We start from the raw sequence: 23105 nt of genomic DNA on the forward strand, positions 1-23105 counted from the left end.
ATGCGAGGAAGATGCTTTATGTCCTTAATAGCTTGTAGGACACATAAATTTGTCCTGGTGTATGTGGAACAGTTCTACACTCATTGCTCGAGTGGAATTATTGAAGCCACTCTACAGTGGTGTAACAAAGTAGCTACCATCTCTTGATGCCCTGTTTAAGCAACACCTTTTAATAGTTACAGATATCAGTTGCAAGCGACAAAAAAAAGAAGAGAATTTTCTAGGGTGTAGGAAAGAGCTGGCAGTGGTTTTAGACCTTTTAAATCCTGTTCTGTCTTTTTCACCACAGCCATTTAGTCAGCTTTCTTGCCTCCCCTAATGCATGCATGTGACATTAAAGTCATATTGAGTGATTATTCTTTTACCATGCTAAAAGCTCCATATTTGCTGACACTGCCAGTTAATGTCTTCGCCAGCAAAATGTTTTTATTAGGTTGTAGCAAACACTAGGGTATGTTCACTGGACACGATGGCTGTCAAAAGAGTTTGAATGAATTAGTTCAAGAACAATCTTTGTAGTAACAATTAGATGTGAATTTTTCTGCCATTGCAGTAGTCTAGTACAGTATGTAGAGCCAAGCTCTGTCGGTTTAAAATAATTTTTCTGGGGGGGGATAAGTTGATTGCTAGATACAATGGTAAAAGCTTAGGGTGAAAAGAATAACAAAATCTGGGTCATACTTGCTGGAAGTGCTTCTGTGTCAGAGAGCCATTCTAAACCCATTTAATTACACCTATTTTAAATGCAACCAACAGAAAAATAGGCACAGCTTTTGCATGAGTTAATATATTGGGCAAAGAGATGGTTTTTTGTTTCAGTTTGGAGTTTATAGTAGTTTTAGGTGCTACTTGAGCAATAAATGTTGATTAAATAAAAGTGCCTTGTTACAGGTTTATTTGGTTCATGTTGCCTTGCTCATGCTGCAATATTCCCAGGGGATGAATGTGACTTGCATCTTGCCACAAGTAGGATATTGTTTTTACTGTGAAATCGGGGAGGATGTTGTCAGCAGTGTCCCTGAAGACATCTTGTGGTATTGGCTAGGAAGCTATTTGGGCTTGTCTGCCTAGGGCAGGTGTGTTCTCTATTTTAATGAGTTTTGCATGCATTTGCTAAATGTTGGCTTTCATCGTATGTTCTGTTGAAACTTAGAGTGCCAGGTCTATCTGCAAAGAACATATGGATATGCTCTGCTTCCATCTCATTTATTTAGTTTGCCAAACAAAATCTGTTAAAGCATGGAAAGATTGCTTTTGCCAAGCATAGCTGGTCAGTGAGTGATGTAGACGATTCTTAAAAGAGAAAACTAAAGCATGACTGTTGTATTATGTGAAGCTACTTTATCACATGGAAGTTAATCCCTGATGCAGACAGAGAATATACACCAAAGTCAGCAGGAAAAAAACATTGTGCATTAGTTTTCTTCCTTTTTTTCATCTTTGTCTGGTTGGCAGTCCTGTTCTGGTAGTGGCTGGGATTAGTGAAGAGTTACAGCTGAAATGCTGCCAGCAAGACACCATGCTGCCAGGTGTTTGAGGTCTTGAATATAAGCCCTTGTTTGTGGTTCTTATTATTCCTTCTTGGAAACCCTTTTTCCCAAGATGGGTGTATGGGGTGACATGGCAGAGTCTGGCTGCCTGGGGCTGTGTGGTAAGCCCTGAACAAGGATGTCTCTTATCTCTTCCCTCTTCCTTCCAGGTTAGTCAAAATATCAACCCTAGAAGCCAAATGATACTTAATGGCCCAGTGTTCAGCGGTGGAGTCCACGTTCTCTCAGGGAAGTGGATGGTGTTAGAGAGTGTGATGTCAGCAAAGCCCCACTAGGTTATGGCCGAGTACCTGCAGTAGGGGCCCACAGCTGTACACAGCTGTCCAGTCCAGCTCTGTGGGTGAAAAACATCACTACATGTGTATTCTGACCCACCTGCCTTCAAATTGGTGGGAATGTAATACAATAGATTTTGGGGTTTTTTTGGTTTGTTTTGTTGTTGGGGTTTTTTTTTTGCATTTTTTTTTTTTGGTTTGTTTGTTTGTTTCCTGGTATACTCTACTTTTTCATGTCTAGAGGGAATGCCCTGTCAAATTGAAAAAGGCTTTAATTTCTGTCTCTCTGTCATTGTGGCAGTGATCTATTTTTCAGTGTAGTAAAGAGTGATTGGAACTATGTCTTCATGCTTGTATCTCTTTATAGAAGAGATATCTTTCTGGTTAAACCTGTATGTCACTATCCTGTGTCCTTTTTTTTTTTTTCCTTAGAAATGTGGCATGCCAGCACAATTTACTTTTCAATTTCTATAGCATTACATTTTAATTTTGCCTTTAATTTGAAGCCTTAAAGCTATGTTATCGTCATACTAGGAAACCCCTTATGGAAAATAGTAGAAATACGTTTCTCTTCCCCCACCCCAATTTTTTCTATGAGTTCCCTGAAAAAGAGCTATAATAAAGAAAGAAAACTCAACTTCTGAGTTTTAGCTGAAATGCTTTTGGAGTTAAATACCATTAACTTTTCATTTATTATAGAATTGCTTTTATTTCAGTTTTTTGTATGCTACCACTCACTCATGTCAAATATATTTTTGCAGTCCTGATGTAAGTTCACTCATTGTCAACTGAAGGTACAATTTCTAAATTAATTCACTCTTGCAATTTCCCACTCACTGTTAACATCTCAAACTGGATAACAACCCACAAGAGCAGCTGCGTGATTCACTGTGATCTATTTCCTAGTATTACTAGGGTCTATTTTTGCTTTGGTTTTTTTTTACCAGTCTGTAAAAGCTTTGATTTATATCTGGTACAAATTGATATCCCAATTCAGTATCGGTGTTTAGCCTTTTCCTTCATTACCCTCCCTCCCTGCCTTCTATATCTCTACATAGAGTTTTTGTATTTTTGGGAAAATCTCTTGTCACTATTATTGTAAATACTAACACCAATAGTAGCTTTCACTAGTGAAGATAGAACAACTTCCTTAAGTCTTAGGATAAAAGTAATTAGAAGGAAGCTGCCATCTACATTTTAGTGCTGTGTGTGGCACAACTGTGGAAGTCCTGTGTCCTGTGCCATCTAGCTCAGTGTCTCATTCTGAATGTTTGCCAAAAAGGGATATGTTAACGAGGACTGTAGGAAAAATGGCATATCGTGTGTTTCCTTCTGTAGGCTTCCTAAAGCGTTTAACCATTTCTGTTTGAGTCTTTCAGAGTCAGACATGACTTCTGTGGCATTTTTTTTTTTTTCATGAACCTTTTCACCTTCCCCTGAACCCGTATGGATGTTGAACATTCATTGCATACTGCTGTGTGAAGAATCACTCTTTTATTGCTTGTTCAGACCTGTTACGTTAGCTTCATTGGCTCTCCCTAATTCCTCTATTGGAAGAAATGATGCATAATCAGTGCTCTTTTTCTGTTTTTCTATGCCACTTCTGGCTTTGTAAGCCTTTATTGTGTCTTCCTCCCTACAATCTTCTCTTCTGTGAAGACTCCACTCTTACTTACTCCACGTCTCCTTAGTTTCCTGAAAATATTTTGTGAGGGAGATCTGAGTGGGTTTTTTCTGGCCTTTGTAGAGAGAGGTCTTACTTTGCAAACCTGCTGGAGTTCCAGGAAGGGTTCAGCAAGCGTGTGGACAAAAGCTATTTTGACTCTTCCTTAACATACTTCATGATTTTTACCCTGTGAAGTGTTGAAGCTTATAGTTGTCCTCAAATTTACAGCCTGGAATATGATAATGGGTACTGCTGGAATGGTCTCAATCCGTGGCCTTGTGGGAAGGACCGGTAAAAAGTATAGCACAGCGGAAGGCCTGTCAATCTGAGATTGCATCTATATGGAGCAGCTAAAGGTTAAACATAGTCTTCATAGCCCTTGTGGTCAGCGTGGTTTACAACCCAAATTTACCCAGCAGTTCTTTTATTACAAGGCAAAGCTTTCAGTTTTGCATTCGAAAGAAGCCAAGGGATTTATGGATGGATTTGAATGGAATGAATGGATTTATTTTGAGGTAGTGTGAACGCATGTGTATGTAGTCTGTTTTTCCAGGCTAAATATGTTAGTTGGAAATACTGAGAATAGGAACATGTTGCAAAAGGCTCTCTGTGCAACTGTCAGTCAGAGGGGATTACAGAGGGGACAGTAAAGTACTCATTATCAAAGTCGAAGGCTTCACCCTTTCCTTCTGTCCTGCTGTGACCTTCATGAGAGAGCTGCCCTTTGCATCCCTGCTGGCAGGCAGAGGCCAGCAATTTGTCTGCTTCTATCCCTATACAAAGTGGGGGGCAGACAAGAAACTACTGTATGGTTCGGGCTGTCCTAGGCAATGCCTGTCCTCGGCAAAGCTAGACCTAGTGCCTGCTGAGGCACCAGGCTGTCCCTGCTTGGTTAGGATGCAGGTGATTAAACAGAAATGTGGAGGAGTTGCTTACCTCTTGACTATTGACTACCTGAGGAGAACTTACTTATCAAATAAGCTGGTTTATGCAGGAGACATTTTGTGATGCTGATAATAAGCAGCTCTTGCTCTCAATTCTGTGTTTGGGTTTTTTGTTTGTTTGTTTTTAAAGTGAATGATGCTTCAGATGGTGGCAGTGTTATGAGTGATTGTGAAACTACTCGGATTAAAAAAATTGAATGAGGAAGTTTTTTAACCTTTGTACACTAGATAGTAATTCAAAGATCTCTTGAAGGCTTTTATTTTTTCGTGGCAAACTAAGGCCTTTGAGCCCTTTTCTGGGCCCTATAAGTGGCTTTCACCAACTGACAACTAAACTTTTGTTTGAAAACTTATGGAAAGATAAATGCTAAAATGATCATGATAGCTAAGAAACAATTGGGCATGTGGGTCCTAGAAAGTCAGTTCTTAATTCAGTAATAATTTGAGCTTAAGTAAGTTTCCACTGACTGCTCTAGATTTATTTTTTATCATCCTTTTAAAGGACCTTGAATTGCTTTGTTAAAGTCATCCCTGGCTCTGTTTGTCTGTAACACTGCAGGAGGAGAATGGCACCCCTGGTGTTACAGTGCAACAACCCTTGCACTGTGTTCTATATTAAAAAAACCCGTGTGTTTGTTTTCTTTCTCCTTGAACTTTTCAATTTGTTATTTTTCACCCTGTACCTGTCCTACTGAGCTGCTTTAGCTTCTCACAGCTGTCTTGCAGACCCTTTGTCCTTATTTTCGTTTGCCTTCTCAGGTGCTTCTTCACCCACTTACGAAGTAGCTTTTTTCTCTTTCTAGAGTTCGTTTGCTGCCTTGATTCCCTCCTGCTTTTTCTTTTATTAATTTCTTCCAGTCCTGGAAACAGATGGAGGAAATAAAGGGAGGAAGCTATCACAATAACAGTTGTAAAATGATATGGAATATAAATGATCATCTAATGGCATATACCATGGGGTATGTCAAAGATTCTCCTAGAATTGATGAGCTTTTAAAGCTTGGGAGGATGGATTGAAGTTGGTGTGTGCAAGGAGTCTTTACACACTAAAAGTGGCAACTGAATAGACCTTGAAGGGGAGACCAGAGTAAGAGTGACTTTCTTAGGTGGGAAGGTCAGATTCTGACAACATTTAAATGGGACTTTCTTAAGGTGATGAAGCAAAAAAGGCTTTGGCAGTCCCACCTAGCCAGCTGTCCAAGCGAGCCCCTCAACAGGTTGGGGGTTGTAGTTGAACCTCAGTGCTGCCCTGAGACACCAGGTGCTGCAAGTCAGTTAGAGTCACCCAACAGAGAAAAGGTCAGTACATGTTCATAATAAGGCTGTACTTCCTTGGCACAGTGAGCAAAGACCTCCATGGTGGTGCTATGTGAAGGAGAAGGTCTGGTACTTATGAGTTCTTCCTCTGTTCAAGTGGCTTGTGCTCCTCCTGCTTCCTTGTGTCAGCTTCAGCATTTTACGAGTTATCCTGAGAATCTTTTCAAGTTCCTGAACTAATGGTAAATGATCCCTGTCAAGTTCCAGTTCCCCCTCCCTGTTCCTTCCACAGTTCCATGCTCTTATCTCCCTTTCCCCTTCCTCGGTCCCCTCCCAACCCCCTCCCCGTTGGAGTATATAGACTCTGTGGTCTCTCACAAGAAGAGAGTAAGGAAGAGTGGGATGGTGGGAGGAAAGAAGAGGTGGCAAGTCAGCTGGTTTTTGGACCTGTTAACTGTTTTTATTGCTTTATGGTAGGTAAATTTTTTGGTAATGTGCAGCACAAAAGTTGAGCAAAAAGCATGAAACTATTTAATAACTCTACTTATAAAGCACATGTCTCTAGTACTTTGAGAGTCAGATATGCCATTGCTGAATGGCTGACATCCATCAACTGTAGAAATGCTAATTCTCTCTGAATAGTAAACTGATAGTTCTGGCTTAGAGCCAAGCCTCCCCCTTAACCCCCTCAAAGTTGTTTTTTTCCCCTCAATTCTTATTCAAAATAACTTTCTTAATCTTGGAAACAGACTGAGATTGCTATCAGTGGAAATCTGTAACTGTAAGTCCTGTCCTAATGTTTTTGCATGAATGCAAGGTATTGAATGTCTTCTAGGATGCTTTGCGTGGTGATGAAAGGTTATTTTAGACAGAAAAGTCTAGACGGTTCTTAGGATCTGTTGCACATCTCTACACCTGCCAAAATTTGGGAGGGAGGTTTGTTCAAATTACGCTGCAGTTCCTCAGAAGGGATTTCATGATATGAGTAATGCTAATTAGACTAGTAGTGTGTGTGTGTGTGTCCCTATCTTGTTCTGCAACACCCCCCACCCCACCCCCCCGCTACTTTTGTTGTAAAATTTGGGTAACATTCTGTAATTGCTATTTCTATTTCCATCTTCCCTCATGATGTATGTAGGAAGGATGTTCTTTTTGTGCATGGTTTTTATATATGTGCAAGGAATAATATAAAGATTTCTCACAGGCATTTGAGACAAATGCTTTTTAAATACACTTTGAGCATAAAAACAAATAGCTTAGACTTCAGAGGGGCTTTTCAGTGGGTAAATGAAATAAACACATCTTTTTCCAATGTCAGAGTCTTAACTGTATTTTTTTGAAAATAGAGAAAACAATTTTCTTGCTTGAACTTGCTAATATTGCACAGTTGAAAATGACTTGGCATGTAAGAAAGCATCTTTGAGTAATGTAGACTGCTTTTTATAGTTTTTAAGTTGTGTAAGTTTCTCAAAAATATCCAAACTTTGCTAATGGTCAATAAAGTCCATATGAGGCTCTGAAGTTCACAGAAAAAATACATAGAAGGAACTGAGATGTTTGAAAGAAGGAAAAAATGAGCAATTCATTTAGAATACCAGTGGCATTTGAATGCTGACTTTTAAAACTTTACTTAAATATTTTGTTTATTTTATTGAACAGCTCTGAGTTCTGTTTTCCTCCCTTTTTCTTTCCCTCTTGGAGAAATAGGAATTTTTTGGTTTGCATATGATGTTTAAACATTTCAGTCATACGATGGAAAATTAAAAAATAGGCTGTAAATGTGGTTGCAATCTCAATTAAAATGTTTAAGATTTTTCCATATGTTTCTTAGTAAAAATAACAACACTAATGTTAGTAAGCTCATCTCAAGCCATGAGTGTGTGGGTCTGTCTTCACTTCCTGCTTTGCATAGTTTTGGTCACTTAATCTTAAATACCTTTTTAGCTAAGCGGCTGTGCCTCTATGACTGTTTTGAATTATCTTTTGTGTGATTTTGTAATATTTTTGTTTTATAAAATATAGTCTTATGGTGTGATTGTGGAAGTATTGTTTTTAAGGATTCTTATTAAAAAAATACTTCGGAGGTAGCTGTTCAAGTTGTAATAGACCTTCAAGAACAGACAAACATGAATTAAAAAAAGCAAGCACAGACAAGCTGAAAGCCATAGTTGTATTTCTTGGGGGAGATATATACATTTGTGAGTCTCATGTTTTAGCATAGAATGAGGATCTAGCAAGTTAAGTCACCACACCGAAAGGATAGTAGGCAAAAGCAGCACTGCATCCAAACCCCTTAAATAAAAACTTCATTGCATGCTGAATAGTGTTTTATTTTAGGTGTTTGTGTAATTTGTAATGGAAACTATGGGCTGACAATGGCAAATGGTGGGAAACAGTGGTCTGCAAGACAGCATTAAAAATTGGGAATGCCAAATATGTGTGCTGTATGTCAGCCTTGGTTGAGAATTTGTTTTGAAAAAATAAATTGTTAAACAATGAAGGCCAGATCTTTTTATTATTTTTCCTGGGAAAAGAGTTTGTATAGCCTAAGGGAAAATTTGGTGTCTGTGGGAAAGAGAACACTGGGCTCAATTTTCAAAATTTATGTGGCCTTGCCAAGACAGATGGGAAGAAACAAGAGTGTCCCCCAAACAACTGTAGCCCTGGGAGACTCTGCTCATCTTGCATGCAGGTTTTCCCATTCATAATTATGCTTAAAAATCAAGCTGTGCACACTGGTAGCTCTGTACGTGGAGGAGTCAAGCTTGTTCAGCCAGATTTTGATGTACTACAATAACTAAGCTTCCCGAGTCATGGAAAGAGGTCACTGTTAAGTGCCAGGATGCTTGTCCTTCCTAATTCCTGAGTGAGCATTATAAAGGCAAGTGATGTGTGTTAAGCAAGGTTGTACCTTTGAGAGTTCATCATCTACGGATCTGCTGTGACCAGACACTGCAAGGCAGCAGTGACTGCTCATGCTGCTGTTATGAAATGAGTATGTTTCACGTGACTCCTAGAACCCCGCCTTGTGATTTGTCTCAAATGTTTTCTTGGCAGTAGGATGTGCCAGGAGTGCTTGTTTTCCAGGCTGCTACTGTGGTTCCATGAGTGGAACCGAGTGCTGGTCTTCTGGCTCTTGTTTCCTTGTAGTTCAGGATGCTGTTCGTGTTTCTCATCTGCAGCATTCGACATCCTGTCCATCTCAATGGCTTCCTTTTGAGCCAGCATAGTGGATAAACATCCTTTATACAGCTAAAGGTTCAATGTTTTTAAAACGGAAGGGTCAAACAATGTAGCTGTTGTGGATGCTACAAAGTAGATGTCAAACGTTTAATCTGAATTTTTGCTTGTCGACTATTTTCAGTGAAGGTGGTGTATTTCTACAAAATGTATCTAATTAGATCTGTTTCTTTTTCTCTAGTCAATGTGTTGAGGTGGAACAGGGCATCAAGAGCACTGCATCATCTTTAAAATAACACATCCATCCAAATTTTTTTCCCCAGGTTGTTGCTGCTCACAGGATCTTTAAGAAAGAACAGAGGAAATGAGCAGAATAGACAAGAAAACAGGATTAACACATGAAGTTTCGTTAAATAAAACAAAATGAAAACCAGAAATCCTTTCTGTAACCACTGGGGAAAAGATACTGTAGAGAACAGCATCACAGAATCACAATTTAAAGTGAGGATTTTGAGGATGTTGCTGGGGCAAAATACTCTATTTTAAAAATACCTCATACATAGATACAAAAGCGAATTAGATTTCTTATTCGTGTGTGCCATTAATCCTTAGCAAGGGGAAGGAATGGCTGATTCAGGAAGCTGCAGGGTCTCATAAATCAAGGGAATAATGAGACTTGAGCCAAACTTCATTTTGATTGCTTTGCCTTTGATTGTTCCATTTTCCTCTCATCATTCATTCAGTCCTTTTATATAAAAGTGGATGGGGAACTGTGGGTTTTTGTGCTTTTGTTTGTTTGTTTAACTAGGCCTTGGGGAAGATCTTTGTTCTTGCCTTGTCTTGTTGTATTCCTTTTTTTGGTCAGTTGTTATTTTTTATTGTTGTTGTTTTGGTTGCCCTTCAGGGTTTTGTGTTACCCTGATAGCTGAGTCTACGTGTGCTCCCTGATATCTTTGCCTGTGCAGATACCAAAGGGACATTCTTAACTGCTGAGCTTGATCCACAAGGAGCAGGTGGGTTGTGCATTCTCTTAGGTGACCCAAAGACCCACATAGCCTGTGTGCTCTGTTTCTGTGCCCCCGTGGTACAACTTCAGTTGCGCTGCCAGTTTCTTTCATAATTTGGCATCATATATTGTATGAACTTGCAATTTATGCTTTTTGCAGGGTTTGTTTTTTGTTGCGTGGGGTATTTTTGGTGTGTGGTTTGGTTTGTGTGGGGTTTTTTGTTTGTTTGTTTTTAATCAGGGGGAAGGGTAAGAAAAGATAGAAACTTATAATCACATCCCTTTCTCTCTCTTTTGTGTTTTGGTAGGCCTGGATGATTGTCTGCAGCAGTATGTCCATAAATTTGAACGGGAGAAGATAAATGGTGAACAGCTGTTACAGATTTCTCACCAGGACCTTGAAGACTTGGGTGTCTCACGGATTGGACACCAGGAGCTGGTTCTAGAGGCTGTGGATCTCCTGTGTGCACTGGTTAGTTAAGTGGTGAACAGACGTGCAAAGAATTTCTTAAAGTGCTCTTTTGGGTGAATAACTAAGGCGAGTCTGATAAAACAGAATAGCCATGTCTCTTGCTTTCTGTTACACATTTACACATCGCTGTAAAAGAAAACAGTAAGAATTTGTTTAATTCTCGCCAGTTTTGTGTTACTAGCACTTTAACTTTTTCCTGATAAGAGGCAAGGCTAAATCGCTTGGTTACACTTCTAAAGAAAGAAGTTGTCTGAGTAGCATTGTTAGATCTTGTGGCTTTTGTTAGTGAACAGGGTGATTAAAATGGCTATTGAGTAGAGTGAATTTGTCATAGAAGATAGAAGACATACTGTTGAAATGACAGCTGCTGCTCATGGTTCCTCACATCAGTTGAAATGGGTTTAGGACAATTCTGTAGTCTATGTACAAAGTGAAGAAAATGTTCTTGAAATGAGGAATGTTTTGCTAACTCAGTCGAGTTCAACTCTCATTGGATTCAGAACTTAAGCTGTTCCTCTGTCTTAGTCCTGATATATAACTGTACAGATACTTTTAAAACAAACACACTCTGAAAAGAATAAATATATTTTGGATTGTTTTGCTAGTGCAGGCTTTATTTAAAAGCTGTAGTTTGGATGCAGTCTTGAAGACATGCTTGATGTAATGCAGCATATGGGTGCCAGAGGTATATATGATTACATCAGGGAGAAGGGTGGGAAAGGCTGCCCAATGATCCCTCGGCCAGCACTGGCCTGCTTTCCCTTCATTAGGCAAGACTTGCAGCACTGAGCATACTCTTCTTAAAATGGAGAGTCTTTATTGCCTGTGTGATGTGTGTGCTTTATTTGCTGCAGAGAGGTGCTACAGGGATCATTTGTTCTCCTTAACCAGGAGCAAATTGGATAGCCTGTACAGAAAGAAGTGTATTTAATGAAATGACTTCATACAATCTGAAATCTTTCCCAAAGTGTTGCTCTTATATTTGAAAAATGTTTTATTTCCTCTTCAGTATTTGACCTATCAAAAATTTTTAACATTTAACTTGAAAATCTATTAGAAGAACATAATTAGCCTGAAATGCAGTTCACCTTGTGGGAAGGGATAATCGTCAGGCAAGTGAAGGTGTCTGGTGAGTTAGTAAATGTACATGTGCTGTATCCAGTCTGGACTGAAGTAATGGATGTGGCAACCGCCAAAGGCACTTTTTTCTTCTTTTTAAAATATTAGAATAAAATGAACAAAGCTGGATGACTGCCAGAACCTAAAGCTGTGTTCTATCTCCTACAATTTCCTTCTAATTTCCTTTGTAGACAAAAGTTTTGACCTCGCACTCATTTCTGGAAATCCGTTGTGAAATGCAGATCAAGCAAGAGCATTATGCATTAGAGTTCACATATTGCAGCTGAAATGTCCTTGTTCCCTTTTAAGAGGTGGACGAAGAATTCCTGTGTTTTAGGTATACCCTTTGTCACCTTGATGCCTCTTGCCTTGAGTTTTTAGGTTTGTTGTAGAAAACCACTGTTGATTCCCTGCCCCCGAGGGAATGGTGTGTTTTAAGTTCTAGTGACAGCCAATTTTTTATTTTGCTGTGTCGTCTTTTTGTGTGAAAGAATAAAGGTTTCCCTATTCCACTTGTATGAGTTCTTTGAAAGTGGGTCTGTGTACTGATATAATTTAGTGGATGTTTTTTTTTGGTGTGTGTATATATAGTGATATTTCTCTAACTTTTGGGGCCTTGAAGTAAAAAGTAATGGAACTGTTCTGGGAATTCCCCCCCCCTCCCCCCCCCCCCCCATATTTTTAGCTTACACTGTGGAAATGTGCATTATCTGGGCCAGACTAAGGTCAGGCTTTGAAAGTTGTTGTTCTTGGGGGGGGGAGGGGGGGGGGGGGCGGAGGGCTGAGAGGGGTTTTGGTGGTTCCCCAGTCCTGGAGTTCTCAAGAAGAATTTCCTTTTTTTATCTAGTTTTGCCTTAGCAGTTTTCCAGCTGACCTTCTCTCAGATCAGTGCTTTGGTTCCCTCACACTGCAAGAACACTTGCAGCTCTACAGGCAGTGAAACAGTTGTCTTTGGAACATCTTTTTCCTGCAGTAACTCTTGTCAAGTATTGACCATACAAACCTTTTTTCCAGCTTCAGCAGATCAGTTATAAAAATACAGTGTGAAGGTAGACCACCAAATACACCTTTTTTTTTTTTTTTTTTAAAGATTTTATAGGGGTAGAGCCCTCTTTGGCAGCTACATTGCCAAGCTGAAAATATGTCTGCAAGTTATGGTGTTTGCTGCAGCAGTAAGTGAACTCTAGAACCAGTATAGCTGAAAGAGAAATGAATGCATCTTTCTCTGCTGCTGTGGTGATGAGGCAGTGTTCACTGATCATCTCTTAGCAGTGGCTGCAGGGACAACAAAGCTGCAGCTGAAAAGGCAGTGGGAAAGAGTGTGGACAGGGATAAAAAGTGAAGGTTTCCTGTGGGCACACATTTCTGTTGCTCTTGAGCTGGTCTAACAGACTTTTTGAACAGGTGTTGAAGACTTATTTAAGAAATTTAGAGGACATAGTAAAGAAACTGAATTCCCCAGAGGGGGAAAAAAACCCATCAACTTGAGTGCATCTATCTTCTTGCCGATGACGGTATTTACTTAGGGGAGAAAAGGGAAGGAAGACATTTCTTGGTTGACTGAAGTTATTTGGGGAAGGGGGGGGAAAACATACATAAATTTATGCTTTTTAAACTTGTGCAAGATGACAAAAGCAGGGGCAGGGATCCAGAAAATAAGCTTTCTCAGCCAAGTAATTGGGACAAAAAGCATCTAGAGTGGTGGTAAAAACAGAATACTTGCCATTCCCGGATGAGTAGACTAGCCTGTTTGGACTTAATAAATATAAAACAATGCAAGTATTAACAGGAAGCTATATGCAAATATTTTGACTTTTAATGTGTTCTTTGGATTAGATTTCTGAATCTTTACCTATGTTGTATGATGGGAGAGTTTGAAAGCAAAAAAGCAGTTGATTTTTCTTGAGGTTAGAATGAAGAGATACTAGTTTTAAGCAATCTGAAAAACACCCAAACCACAAAACAAAAAGAACATAGTTTTTAGCGTTGTGCCTTTGATAATTTCACTGGTAGTAATGTTCTGCCAGCATATTTGCAGTGCAACAAAATGTAACATCATAACACAAAATAGAACATGCATACGTGAAGACTTAACCTTTGCGGCTAATCTTTGTCAAAAGTGCCATGTTTATGCACCACCTCGTAAGATTTCAGTTTTCTAGAGGTCTCAACCTAGAGTTAGTGCTGTTCATTAGGAAATTTGGGACTCCAAAGGATTATTCAGGATGCATTTCTGGTAAAAGGGAGATAGCAAGAATGGGTGACTGTGACAGTACCTTGTGTTAACTCTAGTGTTTATATAGGCATGCAGTGAGTTGGATCAGTTTTTGAGAAGGCAGTCTGTTTTTCTTTTTTTTTTTTTTTCCCAGAGCTGGTTTTCAGTTGGATCAGGCAGCAGATCCAGCTCATTACACTGTGGCATGTGAACATGGCTGTGAAGGGGAAGGTAATGCTGCCCATGGGCAGTAGCAGAGCTCTGAATCAGCCCAAGTCAGCTCTGACACAACTGCTGTGCTCTTTTGACTTTGGTTAGCCACACTTTTTTTTTTTGTTATTTTTATGTTACCTGCCTGACCATGAGCAATTCTTTGGTCAGTGTAATTTTTCTCATTAAATGTAATGGAGTTTGGAAAGAGTGTGTTCTTGTGTGTGTGCGCACTCTTGTGCACGTGTGTGTGCTGTCTCTTGCTCCAGCCCTGTGTGTGGCTCGCCAGGTTAATGAGTAACAACCTGGGAATGTTTGACATGGGGTGCTCTTGACTGCTGGCTTCAGCCTGTGTTTTGATGAAAGCAACTTTGATGTTTTAAATCGGGAGCGATAGGAAAACGTAACATTTTTTGGTTCATGAGCAACATCTAAAACCTTTTGGTTGCATAAATAATACTGTTAAATATTGTAGCCTCAGTCCTGTAGAAATATTTAAAAAAAAGCCTGCTAAGCTTTGCACTTCAACTGTGTGTTGCTGTGCAGGCTCTTTGGTGTGCAGCCATGCTATCAACATTCTTATCTGTCCTGAACTGGGGCTATAGCTCCATGACAAGTTAAATTAATCCAAGTCAGCTGCTGCCTTCCTTCTCTCTTGTTCTCTGATTAGTGATCTTTTGTGCTTGCATTCACCTGACCCTGAGGTGATGTGTTGTGATGGCCTGTGTTCTGGGGAAGTTCATCCCTCTGGGCTGATGGGTAGTTGGAGAATTTGGTTGCTTGTACTGAAGAGTTGCTTGCTCCCTGTTGTGCTGGATAGGCACAGTGCTTAGCTAGGACTTTTCCTAGAGCACAAACTGCTGGTTTAGATACCTCAGGTGGACTCTGTAGAATGTCTGGGGGAAGCTGTAGGAAAGCTTAATGCAGGGACTGGAGAGCTTGGCTGTGATGTGCTCTTGATAGGCTCTTGGGGAAACCAGTTGCAGTCATAAGCTGGAGCCCCTATATCTCCAGAGGCAACACCTGTGTTGAAGTCCACCTCAAAACTGAGAACTACTTAACAAAATTATTTAAAAACTAGCTGAACTAGTCTGGACTGACCTGTTGTATAAATAAGGTGGAAGAGGTGTGATAAGGAGTGTGTGAATGTTTTAGGGCCAAAGCCAAAATCTGACCTGGTATATCAACATGTGTCTTCCTAAATGCTGGGGCCGTCTCTAATCACAGACACCCACAGGTGGTGGGCACAATTTTTGCATCTGAATGACAGAAAGAAAAACCTGGAGATACTTAAATATATGAAGACTGCCTGAAGTTCTGACCAGAGTTATTAGGTGTTTATACCACTGTACAGAAAAAAATCTTTTGTACTTTCTGCCCCTTTATGGAAGAAGGGGTCAGGGTTCTTGAATTCTACTTTTAAAGGAGGAGATTTCAGGCACATGGCTACTTACAAATTCTTGCGGTCACAGGAACTTACCCCACATCCAGACCTGTTGGTGAAAAAGTATTCCTCCAAAAATAGACTAATATGCAATTTCCTGTGAGGAGGAGAAAACTACTGCAAGAAATGCATCTGGATGATGGTCTTAGTTTGTGGTGTGTTGTTTTTTTTCTCTAAAATTAAAAGGTGATAAGTTCGCACATGACAGTGTGCGATTACTTTAACATTGTTTAGTAATCCAAATCTTTCCCACTCTGTTATCCTGGGAAATTTAAGGATAACCTTTGCTGTTGCAACAGTGGCATTTTTTTAATTGGATATATCCTCTCAACCCCTGCTCCTGGCTGGACTTTAAGGTTACTTCCTTGCCAAGAGCCCTCAGGGGGAGGAGGGAGGCCCTTGTGTAACTTACACCCATTGGGATCTTATCCATAGGAAGTGGTAGGTATTTTAAAGGTAACTGAGTAGCTGAAACCTCTCCTTACACTGCTTTGTTTCTTTGGGGTGAAGGTTCTGTTTAATCTTTTGTAAATGACTTAATCTAAGATATTCCATCTTGTTTTATGGATGCTTGACTTTGGAGGGAATAGACCCACAAACCAGCAGTGTGCCCTGGTAGCAAATGAGTCTGCAGCATCCTGGGCTGCATTAATGGGAGCGTGGCCAGGAGAGGGAGGGAAGTGATTATTGCCCTTTACCCAGCACTCTTGAGTCTATGTGTGCTCCTGTGCCCAATTACAGGAGAGACAAACCAGAGCAAGCTCAGTGGAGGACTACCAGGTTGGTCAGGGCTGGAGTACTCACCCGTGAGGAGAGGTTGAGGGACTAGGACTTCTTCAGCCTGGGAAAGAGACAGCTTCAGGGGGGCCTAACAGCAGGTCCCTAGCACCTACAGTGGGGGGCAACACAGTTGGCAGGATGACAGAGCTGGGCTGTTCGTGGTGGTACATGGCAGAAGGATGAGGGACTTTGGGCAGAAGTTGAAATGAGAGGTTCAGGCTGGGTATAAGGAGACACCTTCTTACTCTGAGGACAGTCAAATGGCGGATCAGGTTGCCCAGGAGGGTTGTGCAGTCTGTCCTTAAGAGGTTTTCAAGACTTGCCTGGATAAAGCCCTGAACAAGCCGGTCTGGGCTCATGGCTGAGCCTGCTGTGAACAGGAGTTTGGACTGAGACCTCCTGAGCTCCCCTGCAGCCTGGGTGCGCTGGCTGTGATCCTGAATTGAGGTACTGGGAACCCCTGGAAATGTGGAATTGAAGGGAATTAAGATTTGCTCTAGTTGCTGTAGTTCTTTGAGGGGGAAAGGAGAAAGAGTAGATAGTATAGCTGACTAAACTATGGAACTTGAAGGTTGGTAGCAGAATCTGCAGCAGCAAAATAGAGAAAGACAGGGTTTTTTGTATTTGTGGGTGGTGTTTTTTGTTTTGTTTTTGTTTTGGTGGTGGGTTTTTTTTTGTTTGCTTTGGTGTAGTTGTGGTTTTTTGTCTGTTTTTAAAAGTAGGAAATTTCAGTATTGCCTGGGACTTAAATTTCAGAAGATACCCACAGGTTTTGCAAGATGGAATAACTCAAAAGCAAAGATACTCAGCAACATATTGCTATATAATTCACACATTTGCAAAAATGACAGCGAAAAGAAGAAAATCTTGATTATAAGGTTTAGTTGCCTTCAGAACAGATACAATATAGCATTTCTGATGTGTTTGGACTGAGGTGATCAACATGTTGCTTAAAACAACAGGATTTTAATATTATGGAATGTGGGTTGTATTTGAATGTATGAAGTTGAAGTTACAGGCAGGACTTAGATTTTTAAGGCTCAAAAATGTTTTATAAAGATGCTGTTGAATAAAAAATACGATGTCTAAGAATTATTTTAATTATCTATGTATAGTGTTAATGTACTCCTCAAACTTGTAAATAATTGCCCTGCTGTAATCAAGGAGCACAGTTACTGAAAACTTGTGATCCAAATATTTATTCCAGCTTTTGACTGTGAAATTACATTTGCTTCCTGTTGATGTTTTTATCTCTTGCCAGATTAAACTTATCTTTAGTTGTGAATGAAATATTACTTCAGTGTTTATGTACCACAGTATAGAAAACATTTTAAGAAAAAACATTTGCTTTTCTTTAACAAAAAGAAAAACCACACAATCCTGTTATTCCAACTACAGTTTAAAGGTAAATGACATCCGATAGGACATTGGGACTTCATTCAGATTGAAAAGTGTCCTCAGATATCATTGATGTCAGAAACTAGGGGGGTTTGGCACCCACAAAAGTATTCTTTAGTGGCTGTAGTGTAGAACAAATCTTAGAAGGCATTTTTGCAAAAAGCAGGAAAAAAATCTTGGGCAAATCCTCAGACCTTTCATCCCCATATGAGTTTGTAACTTGTGGTATAATAAATAGGATGACTCAATAGGGAGATTTATGAAGCTTAATAACATTCTAATAACATTCTTTGCAGAACTATGGCCTTGAAACAGACAATATGAAGAGCCTGGTTCTCAAGCTGCGAGCATCATCCAACAATCTGCAAAATTACATCAGCAGCCGTAGGAAAAGTTCAAATTATGATGGAAATACCTCTCGCAAGCCCCCCAATGAATTCCTTACTTCTGTGGTAGAGCTTATTGGTGCTGCTAAAGCATTGCTTGCATGGTTAGACAGGTAAGAATAAAATCTTTGTATTCTAATTTACTGCTGTAATGAATTGCTTCTCCTTGTAGGGCAATTTCTAGATGCTTGGGTGTAAAGATCTTCTTAATCTTGCTCATCCCTTTTTTGGTGGTGCCAGAAGGCCTCTAGTGAAAAAACTTGGTCTAGGGTATCTACTCTTGTGCTTCTGCTGTTGCTAAAACCGGTGCAACTGTTAACATTGTATCCAAACTGGAATTTATAAAAGAAGGAGTCTTCCTGTTCAGGTCAGTTTCTCATACATGTGACTTCCTCCTCTCCCTTTCCTACCTTCCAAATTTCTTGTCATTGGCAGGTCCTTTTCTAAAAGAATTTTTAATGTTCTGCTGAAATTGTGGCCTTAGCTCTGTGATTTGGAAATTGAGCAGTGGGAGACACTCCCCTTCTCCCCCCATGGCAAGACCCAGAGTTGTTTGTTTCCACTGCAGCTGTCACAAAACAGGCAACAGAGTGGGTCGGGTGCTGGCAGGGATGCTGTCCATGATAACAGATGAACATAAATTCTCAAGCCCCTTGCCAGGTTTTCTGAGAAGGAAGGTTAGGAAGAGAGCTGCATGGGGACCAGCAAGCAAAGAGTACTTTTTTCCTTTAATATCCCTGTTCTCCAGCAAGGAGTTGGTTCCGTGTCCAGGCAGTGCTGTTAACAGCTTGTGCCTCTCACCTGGTCCTCTCCTCTCACCCTGTTGCTGGCAGCTCACCCTAAATTTCTTCTGCAACTCACTGTCAGCAAGATGGCTTGTCCGTTTCCAAACCTGCTGGGGTTATTTCCACCCCTCACACCCCCACCTTCTAGATCTTTCAGCTGCCTGGAGGGTCTGAGGTAAGGCACTATAGGCTCTAAAGCAGCACTACCTGTAATGATCTTTCTCTAAGACAGACTCACTGCAGCTCTGTGTGTAAAATGTGAAAATCCATTTTTCTTCTTTTAGAGAATCTCTCTAATCAAAGACTTGGAAGTTAGAAATCCACTCACTGGCAAACCCAAGCGTGTGTTTTTTGCAACACAGTATGATCTGACTTGAGCATGCAGCTGAGAGAACTGTAGTTTGGAAAACTGTCCGTTTCTTCTGGTTTTGCCCTCCAAACTTGCTTACCACAGGGCTAGATGTTCACCAGTTTTGGTGCAAGGACAGAGCAGGACTATGCAGTCAGGAATATTTATGTTGTAATAGTGTATCCTCATGCTTGTGTGGATGTCAGAGTTTCAGCTCTTGCTCTTGTGTGTAATTTGTCACTGATAAGGTAGGATGGGAGAAGACTGGTCCCTTTGATCTAAGGGGAATTTTCTCTTGTTGCAGGACCCCGTTTACAGGTATTGCTGACTTTTCTTCAATGAAGAACAGAATCATTCAGCTCTGCTTGGATCTCACTACTACTGTTCAGAAGGTCAGCTGATTTCTTTTCCTCTTTGCTTTCCAAAAGGGAAGGGAAGGGGGTGTTTGGGAAATTAATGTGCTCACTGTGCACAGAGTGCTAATTGGAAGGACTTGAAACTTTGAAGGTCCATGAAAGTCAGTTTCAGTTGCCCGTTTTTCTGAATTGTTGTGTCTGTCCCTCTGTTCCCTGCCCCTTAATTTCCAATTTTGTGATTGCTAGCTGTATTTTAAGTGACTGTGGTTTAAAGGCTATTCGTATTTTCTTGAGCTTTAATGGAAAGAGGGTTAGTTTTTGAAATAGTTGGTCTGCATCTGAAGATTTTCAAGTTCCAAACAACATGTTGAAAAACAGTTATCAGTGCTAACTCTAAACAAAAATGACTCCATTGGCTATTATAGCTATGCTTGCAGACTCCTTAGGTCTTGTCCCATAGAGAGTGTTTTAGCCATCAGATGGGAAATGCGGCATGTAATTGAAGGAGCTGCCACCTTTACAACACAAATCCCGCTAGCCAGGCTTTTTCTGCCAGTAGTGTGAGACCACACTGTTTTTGTTCAAAACTTACTATTTATCAGCTGTGTGATGAGTGCTTGTATTGGTATTAGCTAAATGGACATGTAATAGCTGTGGCAATCTTGGCAAATGACATCATTTCGCTCTCTGAATAATACTGCTTGTCTTTGAAACTGTTCTGACAGCATGCCACTGCTTTGGCTGTGGAGCATTGTGTGCATGCTTCAGCTCCTGCTGAACTTGCTTGTAGCTGTTAGTCCGTGGCCATATATTGTTTGAACTCTGAAGGACCATGTCCTGTGACGTGGGTGATTCTCTCCCTGTTTTGAGGGGATGATGTCAAAGGACACCAACATCCTGCGAGTTGTCACGCTATGATGATATACAATTGTATCAGTTGGATCATTGTGAAAGGATAGTGTCTGGATATTATAACTTCAAAGGTGCACCAGTTTGGCGTGCTGCTGAATGCCCTTCTTGTTTGGGCACTGTGTGTGCAATTGCAGAAAGTCAGTGGTTTACAGCTACAGATTTGCAGACTGTGAAGTAGAACAGTAAGCATTTCTAGTAGCAGATGGTGTTCACCCAAGAGTGCTACAGGAACTGAATTATGAGATTGCTGAACTATATTAATAAAACTACTAAAACCAGTGTCTAATCTGTCAGTTAAATTGGCCTTTGATGGCAGGGGAATGGAAGTTGGCAAATACAACCCTAGCCTGCTAAAAAGCATCAGGGTACTTCTCTGCCAATTTGATATGAGCCATAATAAAACATGGGATTAGTACATAAGAGAGCAAGCATTAATGGGGGAAGAATCAGCACTATTTTGTACTGGGACACTGCAGATACATTAGAATGGTCCAAAGGAGTCCACTGGTGTGGAAAAGAGAAATACAATTGAATCTGAGTTTTTTAGACTTCAGAAGTATTTCTTATTAGGCAATAGAGTGTAGGAATAAATGGTCAGTTGTCATAGTGGAGAAGACACCAGAGTGGCTCTTGTGGAACCAATGCTGCTCTGCATAATCATAAACAATGTGTAAAAGTGGGTGAATAATAAAGCAAGGTAGGAATGCAGTAAGATTCCAGTTGACTTTAATGACCGCTATATAGATACAAAGAACAGTTTCCTCCACTGTTTCTTAAAGTTTTATGGCAAACTTTAAGCTTAAAATAATAATTAGTGTAAGTAGAAATAAAGAGGAGCAGAGGGACTTTGCAATACTGAGCAACTGGGCTGCATGATGATAGGTGACAGTCACTATTGATTCATGCAGAGAAAAATTATGCTGATGCACTATGGAGTCTAAACTTTGTAGTAATGTCTTGAAGCTTTTGACAGAATGTAAAAAAGTGTGACCTCAGTTCTTGGTGGTCATTACAACAGAGAACATAGCTGAGCTGTTTTATATATGCCTGGTGTGGTCGTATCTGGAGGACTGTATGGGTTTTTTGGACTTCTGTATTTAAAAGCACAGAATAGAGGTAGGAGGGAACAGAAGCACTGTTGAGGATGATCAGAAATACAGAACAGCTTCAATTCACAGCTCCTGGATGCATCTCTTGGGCACTGTATGGTAGTTATGCAGGTTGAGATGTCAAGGGCAAATATCTTCGAAACTGAGCTTTTGTTTAAATGCTTAGGGTTTGGGGGTTTTCTCCTTATAGATATTGTAAATCTTGTTTCATTATTTACTTGCTGTTTTAACTTTTTTAATTTGAGAATCTAATACCATTCTGTAGTTCAGCTCTTCTTGCAGAAAACAATGATGACTTCTGTAGTTTGTTACATGAACTTGTTTCAGTCCAAAGAATTTTGGTACCTGGGCTGTGTAAATAATGCTTTGTGTGTAGTCCTCGGGCCCTCAGGAATGTTAGGAACTGATAGCATATTTTTTTTTAAAAAAATCCCTTTTCATTCTATTTTTAACAATATGTTTTATGTTCATTTTGATGCCTGGGACAGAGGAGCACCTGAGTCAGGTTTATTGGTGTAAGGCAAACTCGTGTGCCTGGCCTTCTGAGAGTCTAGTTTTATTGTGCAGGGTTCTGCTTCTCTGGAGGAGCCTGGTGCTGTAATTGAATCCCATGTTCTCTTAGTTATCAAGGTTTATTATTGCTTTCTACCAGGGCCAGAAAATAGTTGTTTAACAGTACATTTGAGCCCTACTGGGTGAAACTAATCTGATTAATCCCTGCAGCATGAATAACTCTATTTCAGTTTGAGGTTAAAGTGGCAGTTCTGCAGTTTTCAGAGATGATGTGTTTACATGTTTGTTGGTTAATGTAGGGCTTTTGTTCTTGTTTTGTTTTTAGGACTGCACTGTTGCTGACATGGAAGATAAAGTTCAGGCTGTCGTAAGTACACATTTCTGTTGAAACTCAGCTGCCTGCATTCACATTTATTTTGGTGACTTCTAGGCTGACTGTACTCACAACAGCTTTCCAATCCCACACATACAAACAAGCATATCATGCAAGTAAACATTGTTATGGGCCATTTTGTGAATATTCTTTACTGTAGAGGAAATCAATGAAATTTGAACAGATGGGTAGTGTGTGTAATAGCATGGAGTCAAGTATTCCTTAAAGTTTCATTGCACAGCTATTTTTTCAAGAGAACTTAGACCTCAAATTTTCAAGGCAGGGGAGTACTGTAGAATGATTGTAGGTTAAATTATGCCCGTGATGTGCATTTAGTGCCTTAATAAGGCTAATTAAGCTTCTTCATATAAAAGAACTGCCCTGCCACAGAACTGAAGTTCTGTCTTTGTACTTGAGCTTGAGTTTTCAGGGTTGTTTGAAGCAGCCCTGTGACCAAATGAGGAGCGTAATGGAATGCTTTTTATATTTTGTAACAGTTAATCATCGCTTCCTGCTTTTGACATGAACCAGGCTGTGCTCTTTGATAAGGCCTTCCGCTAGCTCATAGATGCTTAGGAATTTAGTAGCACAATAACTAAAAATAATTTTGTCCATAAATAATGAGACCACGTAAAAGGGAGTTTTTTGCATCTTTCTTTTTCCATTTGTGCACACCCACTCTGGAAGTAGGTATTGTTGTTTGGAGTTCCCTTGTTTGAGCAGTTCCTCACATTCACACTTAGGCATTGTTTTGATTTATTTTATTGCTGCTCTATAAATCTGATGTAAAACAAACCAAAAATGTT

The 23105-nt window shown here is 40.1% G+C and overlaps 1 protein-coding gene across 2 annotated transcripts in view; it reads left to right on the plus strand.

The window, feature by feature from the left end:
* Positions 1-23105, plus strand: part of CNKSR3 (CNKSR family member 3) — a 65490-nt gene that overhangs the window by 20745 nt on the left and 21640 nt on the right. The window contains exons 1-5 of one of the 2 annotated variants that reach the window (XM_049801273.1): positions 9829-9885; positions 10187-10350; positions 17813-18015; positions 19341-19428; positions 22252-22293. In XM_049801273.1, the coding sequence (XP_049657230.1) occupies positions 17837-18015; positions 19341-19428; positions 22252-22293 (309 nt within the window). In that variant the 5' untranslated portion in view covers positions 9829-9885; positions 10187-10350; positions 17813-17836. Of the gene's footprint in view, positions 1-9828; positions 9886-10186; positions 10351-17812; positions 18016-19340; positions 19429-22251; positions 22294-23105 lie in introns of those variants that run through there. The other variant, XM_049801272.1, reaches the window with a different exon arrangement.

This window comes from Accipiter gentilis, chromosome 5, assembly GCF_929443795.1.
Source record: "Accipiter gentilis chromosome 5, bAccGen1.1, whole genome shotgun sequence".
NCBI classification, from domain to species: domain Eukaryota; kingdom Metazoa; phylum Chordata; class Aves; order Accipitriformes; family Accipitridae; genus Astur; species Astur gentilis.